Source organism: Lonchura striata, chromosome 3 (genome assembly GCF_046129695.1).
Source record: "Lonchura striata isolate bLonStr1 chromosome 3, bLonStr1.mat, whole genome shotgun sequence".
NCBI classification, from domain to species: domain Eukaryota; kingdom Metazoa; phylum Chordata; class Aves; order Passeriformes; family Estrildidae; genus Lonchura; species Lonchura striata.
This window is the reverse complement of record NC_134605.1, coordinates 66,232,788-66,248,666: the sequence shown is the minus strand read 5'-3', so window position 1 is coordinate 66,248,666 and position 15,879 is coordinate 66,232,788. Positions and strand designations below refer to the sequence as shown.

The window sequence follows — 15,879 nt, the reverse complement described above, 5'->3', positions numbered from 1 at the left end:
GACTGGTTCAAAGGGACTCCCTTTACAAACCTGTGAGAGTTTTATTTTCATTCCCCCAAGCAACTTCTCCCATTAACTCTTTGGTTAAGAAGGGAGAAAAAACAATTCAAAGGATTGTACAAAGTCAGGTGCTTCTGGAAAATTAGTCACAGATTAGATTTAATCTGGTTAATCAGCTTAGCATTCACTGGCAATAAAATACAGTACTACTGTAGATATTCCATGCCATGTGCTGTGTGGAGAGAGGGACTGAAAATTTAATACATTATGCAACTCTCAATGCTATAACTCTTTACAAAATACTATTAAAATAAGAAAATATTACTTTATTTGGCAATTGCATCTTTCAGAAAGAAATTACAAAAATCTGGTTTTAGTTGTTATGCTGGTGTTTCATCACTAACAGCGAGAGGGGAAGAAAACAACCTTCTCACCAAGTGGGAGACTGTGGTTTCCATTTTCATTTGCAGTTTTTGTCTTTTCCCTTCAATTAAATGCATGCTATAAGCCAGATACACATAACTGTGAAATTATGGTACCAACTGCAGTTCTTTTAAGTACGTGAGTCATAACCAAATAAGCAAGAGAATAGCAAACTAAAAACTATTTATGCAGTTACTTGGCTCCTAAGTGAATTGCAGCATGCAGGGTGAATAAAAATACAAGGCATTGTGTTGAAACAAGATTTCTCTCCCTCCCTCCCTCCCAGAACTGGGGGTTTGTTTGTTTGGCTGAAGGTTTTGGTTCCGTTTGTTAAATGTGTGATCAGTTCCATCAATGAAAACAAAAGAAAAACTGGAATTTGTCCCAGGATTTTGAGGAAAAATATTACAGAGAAGCTGTCAGTCTGTAAAACCTTGGGCTATACGAATGAATGGAGCAGAAATCAAAGAATTAATTGGATGATAATTTTGTAGTTAGAAGGGAAAACTTAATTTTTACAGTGTTGCCTAGTTGACTGGTTTGTTGTGGAAGTCAGGGCTGATATCCCCCTGAATTTCCATTAACTCCCTTGATGTGACCATGGACAAGGCTATTTATATTATGCATTTTGGTTCTGTTTGTCTCTTTATCTTTGGCACAAAGATTTTATTTTAAATTTGCTTATAGTGATCCTTGTTGTAGTTTTGTAGTTTAGGTACAATATTCATGTGTGAAATGTTTTATATTTGCATGATATGTAGGAGGGCAGGTTCTGTGCAACAGAATTCAGACCAGTGGGTGGCTTGTCCATTTTCACACCCTGCATGGGTGTGGGATTCAGGGATATTCTGTTGTTGTGGTCAGCACAGCTGTGCTGACAGAAACATCTCAAATACCTTTACACCAGAAAAACTGTATTTTGAGCATTGATTTTTTTTTTTTTTTTTTTTTTTTTTTTTTTTTTTTTTGTCAAGATTTAGTGGTGTGTTACTACCTTGGGAAAAAGCATACAATCACCAGTACCATCACTCATTGGATGCAGTAGAGTATTCCTCATGCTCTGTTCTTGCTATGGCATAGATGGCAATTTGCATCTAAATAAAGCCCTTAAAAATCCTAACAGCTTGATCTTCCATTCCTATTCCTTTTACACCTTTCTTTATTTCATCCCTTTACCAAATGTAGAAAACCTTCAGAGCTTGGCTCCCTGCTAATTAGTATTTTAGAAAGGTCATTTGCAAGCTGACAAACTAGTGTTGCCCAAGGGTCCTATTAACAGATTCTGTCTATTCTGTTAACAGGCCCTATTTGTCTAGAGTTAGCAAAGCAAAGATGGTAGCAAGTATTCCAGGTGTTTTGACTTTTTGGAAGGCCCTGGAACTTGGGAATTTCTGGTACCATCCCTATTTCCCTGAAGTGTAGATATTTTATTTGAGGCTTTGTGCCCTCAATTGACACAATCAACATCTGACCTGCTGCTGTCTGACCAGTATGCCTGAGAGAAAATCCTATGCCTGGGGGATTTGCACCAGAGAGAGGGATTGCCCAGCACTTTCCAGGATCTACTGTCCTGCTGTGAGAGCAAATTCTCTGTCTGGGGACTGCAGGAGTGGCTGATGCATCTTCCAGGGCTCATCAGACCTGCTGCTGGGCATGTGCCTCCAGGCATGTGAGTAGCCACAGTAAGAGGAGACTGGCCTCATTTCACAGATGTACAGATTCATGGTGTGTGGTCTGTTCTTCATTGCAGGCTATGATATGTGCTGCAGGTGAGATAAGAACATCTTCAGGGCATCAGTTAGGGATGGAAGGGGGAGCAATGTCTGATATTTCCTAGGGATGTGATCAAAGATTCTCTCTTTACAGATTTTAAATCGAGATTTAGCCTACCACACCTGCCCTATCACATGTAGATAAACCAGTAGCAAAATGATGAGAGCTTTGAACCGGGTCACTTGATGAGAAGTCTTATATCTAACTGGTTTTGATTTCACAGAGGGCTTGGGTTGTAAATCAAAAATTTAACTCCCTCCTCCTTAATAAGGAAGAAAATCCCACTCTAGAATCAAACTTCTGTAAAAATCAGTTAATTTCCTCAGGCTACATTTTTAATTGTCTACTGAACTAACCATACACTTCAGAAAGCAGAACTCTCACATCTTTCCTCTTTTCAATAAACAGGACCCTGTCTTTTCTACAAATGCTTATGTGGGCCAGTACTGGGGTTGTTGTTTTGATTAATCACCTGAGCAGCTGTAAAAGCCTTAAGAATTTTCTGCATGTGTCATCCAGCTGGCAAACAGATTTTAATTCATCAGAGCATCTAAACTTAATTATAATTGATGTAAAGTCCTGGGATTGGCATGGAAAGATAAGATTTAGTGGAGAAAAAAAAGAAAGTAACATGCTGTTCCTTTGTGCAAGGCATTAAAAAAAAAAACAACAAAAAATCCCAGGACTTCAGTTAAATGCTTGTTTTGTGACAAAAGAGGAGGGGTTTTTCTGTTTACTTATATCAGAAGGCAGAAGTTAGTATCTATGTTTGTTGAAATCAGTACTCCCCCCCTATCTATACTCAGAGGAAAAAGTGTAACAGACACATGGAAGAGTGGCTCTGTGTTTACTGGTGTAGTCTCTTCAGCTGCCTCAACAGCTTCCTGATCAAAAGATACAGGCCTCTGTCATAAACACAAATGGTTCCAGTAGATTCTTAAAACTGTTCAGAGAGAGGTTAAATGGAGACTAAAATACAAAAGTTTACAAACCTGGAGGCACAAACTGTGGTATCTGTTCTGTGTTCTGCAGTTCTGAGAAGTTACTTTGCACACAAATGACATTAACAGATTTTCTTTGGTGTAGTTTTGTTTCCCATTCTTTCATCTTTCTGTAGATGTGTGCTGGCATTTTTTCTGATTGCTCATGGCAGTGTATAGCAGGTCTCAAGATTAACTTGTAAAATGTCAATTTTTCCAATGCTGCTTTAATGCTTTCTTTAAAACATAATTAGTCTAGATGTTGTTGTCTGAAAATTAAAAAACAATTAAAAACATTTGTATTCTACAATTTTCTAGGCAAATGTTTCTCCATGGATTCTGTGGCTCTGTTTTCACTCATTCCTCAGCTCAGAAACAGATAACACAGGTGGCATGATGCATTCTTTGCAGTTACTCCACCCAGCATGAGGAAACTCCTTTTCCCCCAGGAGGAGATCCCTGCTGTAACACAGCCTCTCCAACAGAGAAGGACAGCAAGCAATTCACACCATCAAAAACAAAAACAGAAGAACAGGGAAAACAGAAGTGGTTTTCTTAAACAGTTTAAAAAATATTTATAGTTAACTTTTTATGTCCTAGGGAATCCATAAATTGTATAAACAGGAACCTGGGGACTTATGGGAAGAAGATTGTTATTGTATTGTTATTGTCTTTATATTTTAAAGCCACATTGCTCCTGAGGTACAGTATAGGCTTCCCAGACAGTCAGAAAAACACTAGAGTTCCCTAAACTAATGCTTGTGGATAAACAAAGATTTTAAATTTTTTAAGCTGACATATTTATTTGTTTTTCTTTCAGGGGGATCAGCTCAAAGTTCCTTACTTTGTATCTAAACAGTGGGGCTCTTTCTTCGTGGACAGATTGCCCAGCCTGGAAAATGCAGAGGAGACTTTAGTTCACACATGGTCCTGTAAATGTATTAGCACTTACAGCACTATTGCAATCCCTAGTCTGGAAGCAATAGCAGGTAAGGAAGATATGTGGGGCTTTTTCCTAATAAGCATGCAGTATTCATAGTAAGTTTGTAGTGCTGTAGATCTGGTTTTGCGATTATATGTATCTAAAATACATTCAAAATATTCTGTTCATATGATGCAGCACCTAGCACTAGTGGCCATTGATTACTTTGATGTTTGTGCTTTTAATTGTTGCCTGATACACCAGGGGTTTTGTTTGTGCTTGCAAATGGAAAGTGTTTATTTGATGCGCTGTTGGAGATAGGGTGCAACATTTACAGACTGTAGCTTAGTTCCTGAACTTGGTCCCTACTTCCCCTCTGTGATTTGCTGTTTCTACTTTCAGTGGTGAGATACATTCAAAATGAACAACATGCAAAGTTACTTGGGAGTGTTATACTTACAAAAATATTTCTGACTGCTCAGCTTGTTACATTTCCCTTATCAGCTCGCTGTAACTTTGCAGCGGCAGTACATTTCAATGTTTACACAGTGGTGATGAGAACCCCCATGTGCTCCATCTATCATTTTGCAGTACAGAACTTTGTCGATACACATACCTAAAGAAATAAACAAATTATTAAATTAATGAAGAAACAGAAAGCATTTTGTTTACTAACCCCTCCATTCAGCATCTGTTGCCTGCTTCGTACATAAGATCAAGGAGTAAAAAGTTTGTTGCAAGAGAGTATTTCAGCTTGCCCAGCAGTGATTTCTACAGCAGACATCTGATAGACCTTTTCTTTGCAACCATATTTTACAGGTGTACTTACATTGTATGGATATATCAAAACAGAACACTCATAGACTGCCACAATTTATTTATGCCTCTGATATTTGCCATTTTGCAATCTATTTCAGCCTAAAGACACAAAGCCCAAACACACCAAGGGAAAATGCCAACAGAGAGATAATTTTTGTAAAACTCCCATCTAATACCTTTTCCAGGCTCATGCTGTGGCTTGCTTTGGAAGTGTTGACCAAGAGAAAATGGTCAGCCACAGTCTGAAACTCGCCTCCCAGCCAGCTCCCCACTAACCACAGCTCAGTTTAAGGGACAAGCAAGGCCTCTCAACCTCAAATATGTGACAAGCTTTCCAGCTACAGATGAAAGGTTGTGAACCCATAAGGCACATCTGGGCAGTCAGTGAGTAGGATAGCTGCCTGTCATCAGCCATGGAGCTCTTGCAAAGCCTGCTTCTCCATGAGGAGGGACACCATATGCTGTCCCTGCCTGCATTGAACCAGTGCTGGGACAGGGGGTCATGTCTGTAAAAGTTAAAGCCCAGTACTAAAGGACAGGGGAGAAATAATGTTTTAACCTTGCAGCTGTGCACCAGGCAGCAGACTGTTGAAGGTAGGAGAACATCTCTGCTTTCTTACAGAAAGTGGTATTTCTTGTTTGTTTGTGTGGAAGAGAATATGTTCATTATTATGAATGTTAAGGACTTCCCAACTCGTCTTGAATACCTTGTCTGACTGCTGTCACAGCAAGCTGTGAGAACTCTTGCTCTGCCAAGCCCTGAAGTTTTTGGCTGCAGTTGTAAGTCATATCTTAGCTACAGCTATTTGGGAATAACTAGCTAGAAGAGATTGAAATGGGTTATGCGAGTTTGATGATCTCCAGCTTTTCTTTTCCCATTCATCTGCTTTAATTACCAGCAGAGGACTTTCGACTGCCAAGCTGCAAAAACTCAGGCCTTTCCTTAAGATGCCCTGAGTCCAAGCGTGCAGCCAGGCTGCCACCATGCTGACCCATGAGCCCAGCTCCCAGCCAGCGCTGTGCTGACTGTGTGAGCTCAACTCTGCCTGGCTCAGCCTTGGCAGCACCTTGCTCAGCCTCACCCAGCCAAACAAGCTGCCACCTCCTGCGAGCTGGGGGTTGGCAAGGGCTTCTCTATCAACAATGTCTGACCTGGCTTTTGTACACCTACATGAGCAGTAGTAAGTGCCACGTACAAGTCAGGATGCCATCAACTTGTGATCTGCAAAAAATATTTGGTGAAATGTGGCAGATGGCTGCAGTGCTGACTTTAAGATTGATTCTTGTTGTTTGGCTGCAGTGAATGTCTGTGCATAAGAAACAGCTTGGTTTACTTCTCAAGACACATTGAAAAAGATTATTCCAAAGACTATTCAATGTTAATACTAGTAACTCACTTACTCAATACCAGTTCAAAGATGCATTAGAAGTTCTGAACTTCAAGCTTGCCTCTGGCAAGGAAGGTATTACTGGAATTGCAGACTATTGCACCACAGTTCATCATCCAAACTCTACTGAGATTCCCTGAAGAAAAACTGGCATTTTCTTTGTGCATGAAAAAGTATCTTTTGTTTATTGTTAAAATTGCCCAAAGGAGATCTTCTACAATACCTTCTGTGTACTTCCATCAGTTTGGATTGGAAATCAGATATTTTATATTGACAGTACATGGTTAATAAAATAGTGGAAGCCAATGTCCCTACTCCTATTCTACATACCTCACTCACAAATCCATCTGTTTCTCCACTTTTCTGCTCCTCATTTACAGCTCCCTTACAGATTTGAGCATTTTAAAGCACAATGATATCATGAGACAGATTTTCCAAGCTGGGATCCATTACCGTGGGAATGTTACTTTAGAGCTCCCACATGGAAATTAAAGGTGTAGGGGTCTCTCTGAAAAATGACATTGTGCATAAACCACAATTTCCAGGACATCCTTCTCCACTCCAGAAGGCTAAGTATGAGCCAAGTAGAGGAAGATTACTCTTATCTTTCCTACCTGAATAATCTGAACTTTACCTTCAAGGACAGCAACCACTCCTCTCTGACCACGTGACCACATTTCCAGATTCCCATTTTAATAATTGTGTTTAATGCATCATATAGGCATTCCAACAGTAATTTCAAAAATACCATTTCAGACAGGTCTTTTGATTAACAGTTCTTTGGTCCAAAAATGTGATACGCATATTTCAAACTAATGTTTTGCCTTTCAATCTCACTATATTTGATGTTTTTATAAAAGCCACACTTCAAAAAATTCCATGAGGAGTTTCAGAGCTATAGAGGGGATTTTTGTAAGGTTTTTTTTTCTTTATTATAAAATAAAGGTTAATAAAGTGGGCTCTAAATTGTAATAAGGACAGCATAAAAATATTTTTTCTAATTCCATAATTCTTAACCTAATGTTGTAAACTTATCTCATAACCTCTGACTGGTGAAGTTTGTCACAGGATTAAAAACTACTGCAAGCAAGAAAAGGAGATTGAGTGATGTTGCAACTCACGAGAATTTCATTTCAGAGAAGAATTAGTGCAAATGTAAATGTTTTATGGAGACAGAGTTCATTTCACACTTTGGAGATTAGATAACCAAGCTTGTGTCATGCATGAGAATAATGCATTGTTTTGAATCTTGTGTGCATTATGAAGTCATATCAGGGTTTGCCAATATGGCTGCATAAGTTTTTCTTCATGCCTTATTGTTACTTCAATTAGACAGAACTAGAGAAAAAATCTCCATTATAATTCACCAATGCTGTCTCTTTAAAGATGCCTACAGATCCCTGCCACTTTCTGCAGGAGTTTGAGTCATCAGCCTGCTTGCTGTATAAATATAATGATAAAATTGCCAGTGAACCATGACAAAGAAGTTCATGTTTCTGCTTAGAACTGCAAATTATCTGTACAATGGAAAGCTCAAGGCAGCCGTGTCTGGGGCTCCAGAACTGGCAATGTGCAGGTCGCAGATACAAGGGTCTGCCCAGCAGAGATCAACTGCAAATTGCAAACTTCACACACCATCTTCCACATGTATTTTAAAGGTGATGCCCTGGAGGAATTAACTGTTATCATGGAAGACATGAATTTCACTAATCTTGTGATATACTAATCACTAATCAGCCATGTACTACAGCCATATACTACACTAATCAGCCATACACTGATTTCTGTATCCTGAACAGCAATGTTTGTAATTGTTGCTGAAGTGGAACAAAAACAAAAAAATCCATCATGTTTTTGCACCTTAGTTCTATGTTTTTTCATTGACATTACATCACTTAAAGTAAAATCCAACTCCTTTTAATTAAATTAGTCCTTGCTGTAACCAGACTGAAAATCGTGCTCTTATTCAAATGATACAATAATATGTCATACTCTTAAACACATAGAACTATTTATCTTATGTATTGCTAGTTAGCAGTAACCTTTCATATTTAATGCCTTATCTTACAACTGTACTTTTGCTTGCCAACTTCAGTATAAAATTGTATCTATATAATAGCATCTAAACACTAAGTTTATCAAAATGTTTTGAGGATTTTAACTGCTTTGGGAATTTGCTGTTACAAATAATAGTTGCTGCTACAAGGCCAAAGAGTTGTTTTTATAATTAAAGCTTTTATGCAAAAAAAGTGTTCTTACACTGGGTGGAAAATTGGTGTAAATACATTACAGTAACATTTCTGAGGTTTTCTGGCCCTGAGGTTTCATGCAAGGAAGAAAAACAGATAATAAATACAACTGAGTAGAGAGAAGATATGTGTTCTAAGCGTATAAACAGCATTTTGATCTATGTGTCAGTTGAAAAGCATCAGATAGTGTAAATCTGATTCATCTGTTCCAGGAAACTAGTTTCAATGTTCTCCTTTTAGAAGAAAAAAAAAAAGCATTCCCAACACAACCAACAAATATAAGGCATCTATTTTTCAACTGAAAAATACAGCTGAAACCAACAATAAACAGCATTTTAAAATTATTGTTCAATAGATCAGGACTAGTTTATAAAAAGTCTTCAGGACCTAGTTACTTCCCAAATGGTCTGAGACCTCTTCTTTACCACAGGATTTGACCACTTGGTAGTGATTTTCAGTGTAGAAAGGACAGTACTCAGTATATTACAGTTTGGTCAGATTTTCCTTCCTCCTCCAGAAAGGTTTATTGACTTGTGCCCCTGAAGACCGTGTCAAATCATGCAGAACCCAAAAGATTACTTCCTAGCCAATAGCTGACAGAAATGCTCCTGCCATCGTTATTCTGCTCTATGAGATGTCAAAGTACAGCCACCCCGAAAAGATTAAAGGGAAATCTCATGAGCAATTCATTAAGAATGGGGGAACCACTCAATCATTTCTGCTTTAAAGTTATCCTTCAACTCAGGCAGCATAATTTCATTTGCAGGCTGTAACTAAAGCTATAATTGGGTTTTGACTAGATCGCAGGCTTATGGGGTGAGTTTATATTGACACTTTATAAACCCTGGTTGTAATACAAAGTGTTGATAATTTTTGAGTGTGAAAATAGGTAAAATAGGTCTGACCAGGTTGAAACTGTACATAACCTGTAACCTCACATGTTAAAAAAAACATTGCTGGAAGGATATTTATGTACTCTGGATTGGTGCCTAACATATTCCCTCTAGATTAAGATGGTCACACATGCACCAAAAACTATGTAGGCCTTGTCTTCATGTATGTCTCTGTGTGGATTTTTATTTTAAGGTAAACAATGTTGTCACCCCTCCAGAGAAAAAAATCAGGGAAAGGGAAAGAAAACATTTGTTTTACAAGAGTGGGGAATATGATGAGATTAACACATCTCATGATTTTGGAGAGGAAGGCTGATGTTGGTGAGTTTACCTCAAAATGAAAGTAAAGGGGTGTATCATTTATGCATTTGTCTTAATGTAGCTCCTTCACTGTCTCAAAATGCATCTCTTTTTTTTTTTATTCTAATCAACTAGAAATGCCTGTCAGCTCCAACAATTGCTTGTTTCCAGGCTAACTTCTTGAACCTACCTCAGAAGCCCTTCCTCCTGCTCTTAAGATCCAGAATGAGTCATTCACACACCGAAATTAATTAACAGATCCCTGAAAGACTAACATATTCTGGTAGGATCTTGGCATTCTCTCAAGATTTTTGTTAATTAAGTCTTCACCTAGATTTATAAAAATATTATAGTCCAATATTTTCTTCTGATCAGTTCCATATCAAGCAAAGAACCACACAGGGCTATTTTCTTACAAGACTTTCAAAAACCACTGTTTCAACTAAAACAAAAATGAGAAACGTTTCCCCCACATAGAAGTAATGAGTTTTCTCATGAAAACCCAAAACAGCAACGGAATTTCTAAGGCTTTCCTTCACTGCAGACCCTTATCAGGCTCAGCTGCAAGTTAGTGCACGCCTTGTGCACAGCTGTTTTGCTCAGGAAGGGGTCAGTGGTCCCTTGGCCATAGGGTAGACCCAAAGTAATGTGACTTGTTATTCCCAAGATAATTACAGTAAAATTGCACACCACAAGCAATTGCAGCAGCCACGATGGGACAGTCATTCCATTTCCCCAGGCACTCGTCCATATGCAAAACTGGTAGTGAAGCTGCTGCTGCACATATGCCTGCAGTTTGCCACTTGGGTTTTCTCCAATGGCACTGTCTTCTGTGTTAGACACCACAGAAAAGTAACCAGTGACAAACCTCAGTGGCACTGAAGCTCTTGCTCAGGCCAAGCTCAGGCCACAGATGTCTGCTGGCAGTGCCACAGGCATGAGCTTCAGCCAATACACCTGTGTTGGCAAAAGCTCTTATGTAAGTGCAGGTAAAGTAGCAAACCTGCACTTTGACTGAGAGTAGTTTTAGTCTTTATTCCTGCATGGCCAGGGGTAAACTGCACTGGCTTGTGTCACCAACTATATCCAAACTCAGAAACTATCTCCTGTGGAGCAAACCTATATTGAGCAGTCCCCCTTTCCCATAGAACACTGCCCAGATACTCTTCTCCTCTCAACTTCTGAGTTAGGAGTATGCAGACGCAGCACTGACTTTCATGTAATTGACAGAAGGAATGCTTTTCCCATCCTGACTTCACTCTTTTGGGAGCCTTGCTTCAGTACAGCAAACATCTGACCTCCAGCTTAGGAAAATCAACCTTAGAAGTTTTTCTAAAAATAACTACTATCAGATAAATCTACTTGTGGCTTGGGATTTTTTTTTTTTTTTTTTTTTTTTGCCTCTAGTATACTGTCTCACATCCTGAGCTTTTAGTGCAAGCACTGCTTTGACTGTTGCAAAACAGAGATGGGTCAAGAGATAAAAGAACATTTCACATTTAAGAAAAAACAACACCTGTTAAAGGCTACCCACAGACTGGCAAGCCAGGACACTCAAAGGCACAGCCAAAGTGAGTTCCCCCTCAGCAATTGCACTTACTCCACTGCTAAATAACTATTAGAAGTTGTTATCATTAAGAAATTAATATTTTCTTTCAGCAGTGACTTTGAAATACAATGAAATACTCAGGATAAAGCTTCAAAGCCAGCATTAATTATGGAAAATCCTGTAAAAGGAAAATAATTTATACTAGCTTATGGTTTGTCCTCTGCCCCTATAATTACCTTACCCAGATGATGAGATGTAAGATAGAGCTGTTGTGTTTTCTGAAATTTCACACAATTAAGCAGTGTAAAGATTTTTTTTCAAACTTGGGTATCACTGACAAAGTTTTAGTTCTCTTCCTCATGCCTTTTCCTTGTTCATAATCAGGAGGATATATTTGGATTCACTTAACAACACAACCCTGCTGTTTACTAGGAGGCTTCTGCAGCATCTGGCACCAGCCCTGCTCACTGGCAGGGAGCAGACCTCAGGGTGGGAGGGTGAGTTCTGCTTTCTGTAGAGCTTCTCACTCATCCCAGGATGCTGCTGTGGTGTCATGATGAAAAAATGTTGGCTTTGCTTTTGTTGGTCAATAGTGAAAAATTATTCCTGACATTTCTGCTGTGTATTTTGGGAGAAATCTGTTTCAGTCTTGGACTGTGCTTTTAATTGAAAACAATGACATCCACCTAAAGTGCTTAGTTAAGATTTTCTTTGTTTAATGTATTGGTTCAAGAAAATTTTAAAAAATTAGAACAGTAAGTTTATCAAGCAGGCTTGTGTCTGGTTTAAATTAAAATTGTCTTCAGTTACTCAAATACTTTCCTGATCACTCATTGAGAATATTACATTTTCCCTTCTTCTTGTGGTTTCTCTTTCTTGCTGTGGGTGGAACTCCAAGTCTTCTTCTGATAAAAGCTTGTGGCATTGATTTAGCTGTCCTACACCAAGTGCACAGCACATGAGACAGTGAGATGTTGTAACTATGATATAAATCCATCCTTAGCTCCTAAGTACATGCATGTGTATACTTAAGCATCAGAACACTGTTGTACTTAATGTCACAATTCCTGGATCTGGATAACTGGAACACACTGACTGACAGTAGCTACTGTCCAAATATCACCCTTTTATTTTGTTCACACCAGGGCTGCTGGAGGCCTGTAAGGGAGGCAGGGCAGGGCAGGAGCTCTTCTGAGCTCAAGTTAAGCTCAAGTCAAGTAACCTGTGAGGGCTGCTCAAGCCATTGGGAAATTGCTAACACCACTGAATGGTCACCATCAAGGAAAGCAGTATTCATCACTCATTTGCACACAGGCTGGTGTGGGAGGAGAGAAGGGAGAGGGACAGGAACTCAGGGTGATACATCTGATAACCAGCATTTATGTAGATCTAGGACATTCTGTATTCTTCTGGGACCCTTTTGGGGCCCTTCACATCTGATTTCTAGGACTCTGAGTCTTAAAAAGAATATCCTTTTTGTCTTGGGTTAAAAATTTTAATTAGTCTGGGTGGAATTACCTAAGAATGACAGAAAAATTCTGGGACTGTGGTTCTCAAGTAATTGGGTAGCAATTCCTTCTTCCAGTCTCAGGCTGTTTTGTTTGTTCAAATCTATTTTTTTTTTTATGGTGGCAATATTGGATGAGTTTTGTGCTGAATTCCTTATCAGTGCAGGTTAGGACTCATTAGAGCCTTGCTGTCTGACTGTGTCTGCATATCTGCCCCCTGCCCCCTGCCTGATGCTCCATCAGGGTTAGGTGAGAAGTGGGTGCCAAGATGTAAAGGTCTACCACCTTAGTCTATCACAGCAGCAGCTGTGAGCATGAACAACAGCAAACCCTGAAGAATTTACTGGGAAAAAAACACAAGGAAAACAACAACTTGGAAATAAGCGACTACTTTTGCTCTATTTTTCCCCCAATATTGGCTTTATTATTGAATACTGTATGGTTTTGGTTTTTTTCATGCTTTTGCAAAATGGATATGGATATTTTCTAGCCATCTTTCAAAGTCTGCTTGCTGCTACTAAAGCAACATTTAAATTGATAAACTGGGGTGTGAATATATAAAAATGTGATTATTCTCTTTTGGCACCTTTTGCATTGCTTATAGGATGTTTAGGTGTTTAAGTTGATTCTGTAAAGCTAGTTTACCAAGAAATACCAATGAAATTGCCATTTTGATCCAGCTGATTCTTTTCCTCAGCAATTATCAACTCTGTAGCAAGTCTGTCCCATTTGTGCTGTTCTTTGATTAAACTACTCTTGGGAAACTCCAGACTGCTAGACTATTAAGCTAGTAAAAGCTTTTTTATAAAAGCAACTGTATGACATTTGATTTTTATAGCTCATAAAGATATTTGGAAATATTTGCTTTCTTTTTCCATTTATTTTGTAATTTTTTAAACCTTTGTGTTAAACTGAGCATCATAAATAGACTCAGCAGTCAGTAAATCCACTGAGCCTTCTGCACACTAGGAAAGCATCTGCCTGTTCTGTAGTGCTCACAATGAGCTCCAGAGATTTCCCTGACTCAGACAAAATGAGAAAATTAACTTATTTGGCAAGCTAAAATCACCTACTTAAACAATTCTCTTCCAATTATCTTTCCTCCTATTCCTACTTTATTCTAGCCTCTAACTTATTTTTCAGCTTGATCTAAGTACTTATTTATTGCTGTATTATGTTCAGTATGAGTTTAAAGCTGCAGACCTGGATGCTGCCCTGGTGCCTGCCTGCAAATCACTTGTGAGACAGAACTGGATTTCCTGTTGGTTTGCCAAAACTACTAAAATTGTGGGTTTCTGTTTCATAGAAACTGTTGAGGTGGAGGGGGGGGGAGGGGTGGGGGGGAGGAGGGGGATTTGCAGCATGTAGTGACAGGATGTCATTTCCCCAAATTTACTCCAAATTAAATTTTAAAAATTGCAATTCATAAGTTATTGTAGAGATGAACTGAGTAATAGCTTTTATGCTTTACTTTGGTTCTAAAAGACAAACCTGGAAAGGACCTAACCCTGTTTGGAGGGAGGTTAGTTTTTCATTTATTGGAAAGGGAATAGTTTATTGAACTACGTTTTATTTATATGTTTTTTTTAATTTGGTTTCTTGAACTTTGGGTATGAGGTGAGCACAGGAAGTATCAGTTTTCTGGCTGTGAGAGTGGGTGGGTCACTGTTGGCAGCAGAGGCTTTTGAAAAGTTACAGAAAAGAAAGCTTTGACTGTTCAGAGCTATTTTAATGCATTCAGTGTTCTTTACAGACTGGAAGTGATGAGTACATCAAGTTACAAGTGCAGATTTCTAAGAATGCTTGATACAAAATGAAGTTGTTAACACTGGACTGCAAGAAGGTCCAAGAGTGGGTGCCTTTTGGGAATCTTGCTTCAATAGCCATTAAAAACAAAAAAAGGAACTGATTCTTTGTTTTAAACATAGCCATCTTATGAGTAGATTGCTGAGATAAAAGAGAAGGGTGGCAAATTGAAGAATGAACTTGAAGGTGTATTGGGAGAAAAACTGCATCTAGGCTCATTGAAGACTTTTGATTTGTATTCAAGCATTCATTGAATAATTTTCTCTGACTAACATTATTTCAGCAATCAAGGAACTGAATATCCTTTACTGTAGTTGAATAAACTCTGAAAGTCAATCCCTTGAACAGCTGAAGATGTCAAATAAATGTGTAATCATGAAATCTGATTGAATTCTAATGCCGGTGAGCTCAAGGTTTTAAGAAGTACTGCTATTCACCACAAGCTTGTTTTTTATGTGATACAGGCTGTGTTGCTAATCAGATGTGGTATCTTTCTGTCTTGCAGATTTACCACTGGATTATAGATTTACACGATTTTCCTCAAATAGTTCAGCAACTGCTGGGTACTACCCAAGCCCTCCAAGAGCACTGCTGCCAAATGAGGACTCTGTGATGATGAAATAGGTTGTCAGCTTTTTCCTTAGATAACCCTGTGGCCCTTACTTAAACTTCTATCAAATGCTAATTGGTGAAAATGCTGTGTGATGCTTCATAAAATAGAGTGATGGATTAAAGCAGACTTCTGTGTAGATTTGTGTTTCACTTGTTTCTCTAGTCCAGCTGGAACAGGTGAGTGATGCATCCTTCTCTCTAAGGATGCACTACTACCTTTCACAAAGTGCTGCTGCCTTTTCCCATGTACCTACAGCCTTCAAGTGAAATGTAATAGTAATAGTTCATCCCAAGTTGCATTCTACATTTTTGAGGACATTTTAGGTACTCTCCCTATATAAGGTGATGCTGTTACTACCAAAAGCCCCAGGAAAGACACAAACCAGACTCTCAGCCATATTTCAATTAACAGTTGCCTTGGACAGCCCAGGTTATCACCATACACCAATCTTTTCCAAGGTCTGAGGAATTTTTTCTCCCACTGTAACTGTGCTTGGAGACAAAGAAAGACGGAGTCCCAAAGAGAAAGATTATCATATTCAAAGAGAGAGTTGAATGGGATTTAGGCAACTAAATGCAGACTGATCATTCAGAAAACCTTTATCAAACTTTGTATTCCTGAAAATGCCTGACCACTATTCAGCCATAAGATTCCCT

The 15,879-nt window shown here is 38.7% G+C and overlaps 1 protein-coding gene across 1 annotated transcript in view; it reads left to right on the top strand.

Moving 5' to 3' along the window:
- NT5DC1 (5'-nucleotidase domain containing 1) overlaps positions 1-15,359 on the top strand; it is a 127,801-nt gene extending 112,442 nt beyond the window's left edge. The window contains exons 11-12 of the mRNA XM_021555531.2: positions 3,997-4,165; positions 15,116-15,359. Coding sequence (XP_021411206.2) covers positions 3,997-4,165; positions 15,116-15,234 — 288 coding nt within the window. The 3' untranslated portion in view covers positions 15,235-15,359. The remainder of the gene's footprint in view (positions 1-3,996; positions 4,166-15,115) is intronic.
- The last annotated feature ends 520 nt before the right edge of the window (positions 15,360-15,879 follow it).